General features: G+C 44.4%; 1 protein-coding gene across 1 annotated transcript; it reads right to left on the reverse strand.

Moving 5' to 3' along the window:
* Positions 1-1,910: 1,910 nt before the first annotated feature.
* Positions 1,911-2,300, reverse strand: Pmar_PMAR002509 (hypothetical protein; the record flags this gene model as incomplete). The annotated part of the gene is made up of 1 exon (XM_002773182.1): positions 1,911-2,300. The coding sequence occupies one exon, from the start codon at positions 2,298-2,300 to the stop codon at positions 1,911-1,913; it is 390 nt and encodes a 129-aa protein (XP_002773228.1).
* Positions 2,301-2,333: the final 33 nt, after the last annotated feature.

Here is a 2,333-nt window from a genome sequence, read left to right on the forward strand (position 1 = left end):
GAAAAATACGCCCAGTGTTGCCAGTAGATCTTCGCCATTGTTTCATCCAAGCAACCAGTAGCTCCTCATCGTCAATCTTCTTATAATTACTGTAGTCAGCGATATTCACATAAACATCACCAGAGTTCCACAATCTTCCCATATCGGACACCGCGAAATCAATCAGAGAAGTATCGTCGCCTCGCCAGTACATTTGAGACCACGAGTAAGTACCAAACCGCACACCACCGACTACAGAGGGTGATGTGGTCTTAGTGATGACCTCGTTGTTCGACGGTGTCGTCGTGGGACGCTGCGTGGTTCTGAGGTTACTTCGTGAGGAAGGCTTCTCATAAGTGGTAGTCGTCTCACGTGACGTAGTCACCGCAGTTGCTGTCGTAGCTTTTGGGCGAGCAGAATATGTGGTTGTCGACATAGGATCAGTTGTGACCGACGTAGTGCTGCACGAACAGGGAGTCCTCGTGCCAAGACAAAGTTGAGGACTATTCCAGTATTTGCAGTACGAACCAGTGAGCAAAGATGCACAGAAGGCATCACCCTGCGAGCAATCCGTCGCTCTAACTTCGCCAAATGTGATTAGAGTCAACAGAACCAAAAATGTGGTAGAGCGTGAGAAGACTGAGGAAGTCATAGGGGGAAAACGCAATCTCCAGAGCTAAGGCTGTGACAACGGAAATCCACCGTGATACCGCACCCGAGGGAACTTGATGATAATTAGCCAGAGACTATTCAAAGCGATAGCGCGCTCGCTTAAACATCCGCAGATCCGACGTTGTAGATTACATGCAGCAATGAAAACATTGTTCATTCGTCATGTACGACGAGACCCAACATTCAAGCAAACGGACCGGGGACAGCTCGACACAAAATGTAAAAGCTACGCTGGTCGGCCTGCAAGAGATCGCCACTACAGGTTTGATGAGGCAATACGTCATTATCAATGGAGTATATTCTCTCCGCTGTGATTGAGATGGATCTTTTCGGGTGAGGGGCCAAATGACTCCTAAACACTCATCGAGGAGCACGAGGATCGCTAAGCTGTGCGGAGGAAGCCACGCGAGCTAAATACAGGACATACATTCGGGGTGGTCATAGCTGGCTGTTGAATCCTAATGCTAATAATAGTCTCTTTGATAAGTGCAACGGATACAAAACATCCCAATGTGTAGAAGTTAGTCCCGAGTGATTCTGACACCAGAGTTACTGGGTTCACGCAAAAAGTATAGACTCATGGTCATTATTGACCAAGAAAAGTAATATTAATGACAGGAGTTGACTCTTTCAAAGAGAGACGTCGCATGACTATTAAATATATATTAATAATATAACCGTAAGGGAGGAGATAAAAGTATCATATATAAATCTATCTAGTGTATTTATCAATAATATATACTAATATATTCTAACAATAGAACAAGCTGTTACATTTGGGCATGCCTGATAATTTCCCTGGTTCGCATAAACACATTTCCGATTCGAATTTCCAGGCTGTAACCCGGATGTCTCACACGAAACGGATGGTCCAAATGATGTCATAACGAGAGCTTACGATTCATCGGTGATAAAACCGTATGGATACCACACCAACCCCCTTCACCCACATAAATTGTCTCAATTAGTTCCTCGTTCGAGATTTGCACAGAATTCAGGTTTTCTACTAACTTGGAACCGATACCCCCGAAAGAATGCCACTGTTTCCTGGACTTTCCTTCAACAGGTAACCCGACAGTATAACCAATTACAGAAAATGACTCCCAAAAGAGCAAGGGAGCTCATCATGGGAAACGATAATCAAGAGCGAGAAGTCTGCTTAGTGAAAAGAGAAGATCATTTTCTAACATTCAGAAAAAAATCGATCGTGTCAAGGCACTTATGTGAGGCCTCTTGCATTTTATTATATGATGAACAGTTCATTCTGTTCGGCACTTGTTCGCGGAGGTGTGGTATTCATGAAGACAATTAGAATACCCCATCTCGCGAGAAAACTTATCGCTATAATAACACCTAACCCATTCCCAGTCATGAATAGCAAACAAAGAACCGTGGATGTCGAAGAGGAAGTCGAACTGCTCTTGTGTGAGAATACCATCAGAAACCGTACGGGCCTTCAACTCGTTGAGCAACTCCCATGCATATTCAATACCACCAGTGGAGTTGGGATAAGCTGCGGCATCGTAAGCACACATAGAAAGCTTGTGGCAGTATTTACCAACAGTGCAAGAACCTTCCAACATGATGGTGATCTTGGCCTTCAAGTTCTCCCATCCTGGTTGAGTACACACAGCACACTGTTCTGTCATCATATAATTCATACGATAAACGAGATCATCTGC

This window comes from Perkinsus marinus (assembly GCF_000006405.1).
Source record: "Perkinsus marinus ATCC 50983 genomic scaffold scf_1104296959224, whole genome shotgun sequence".
NCBI classification, from domain to species: domain Eukaryota; phylum Perkinsozoa; order Perkinsida; family Perkinsidae; genus Perkinsus; species Perkinsus marinus.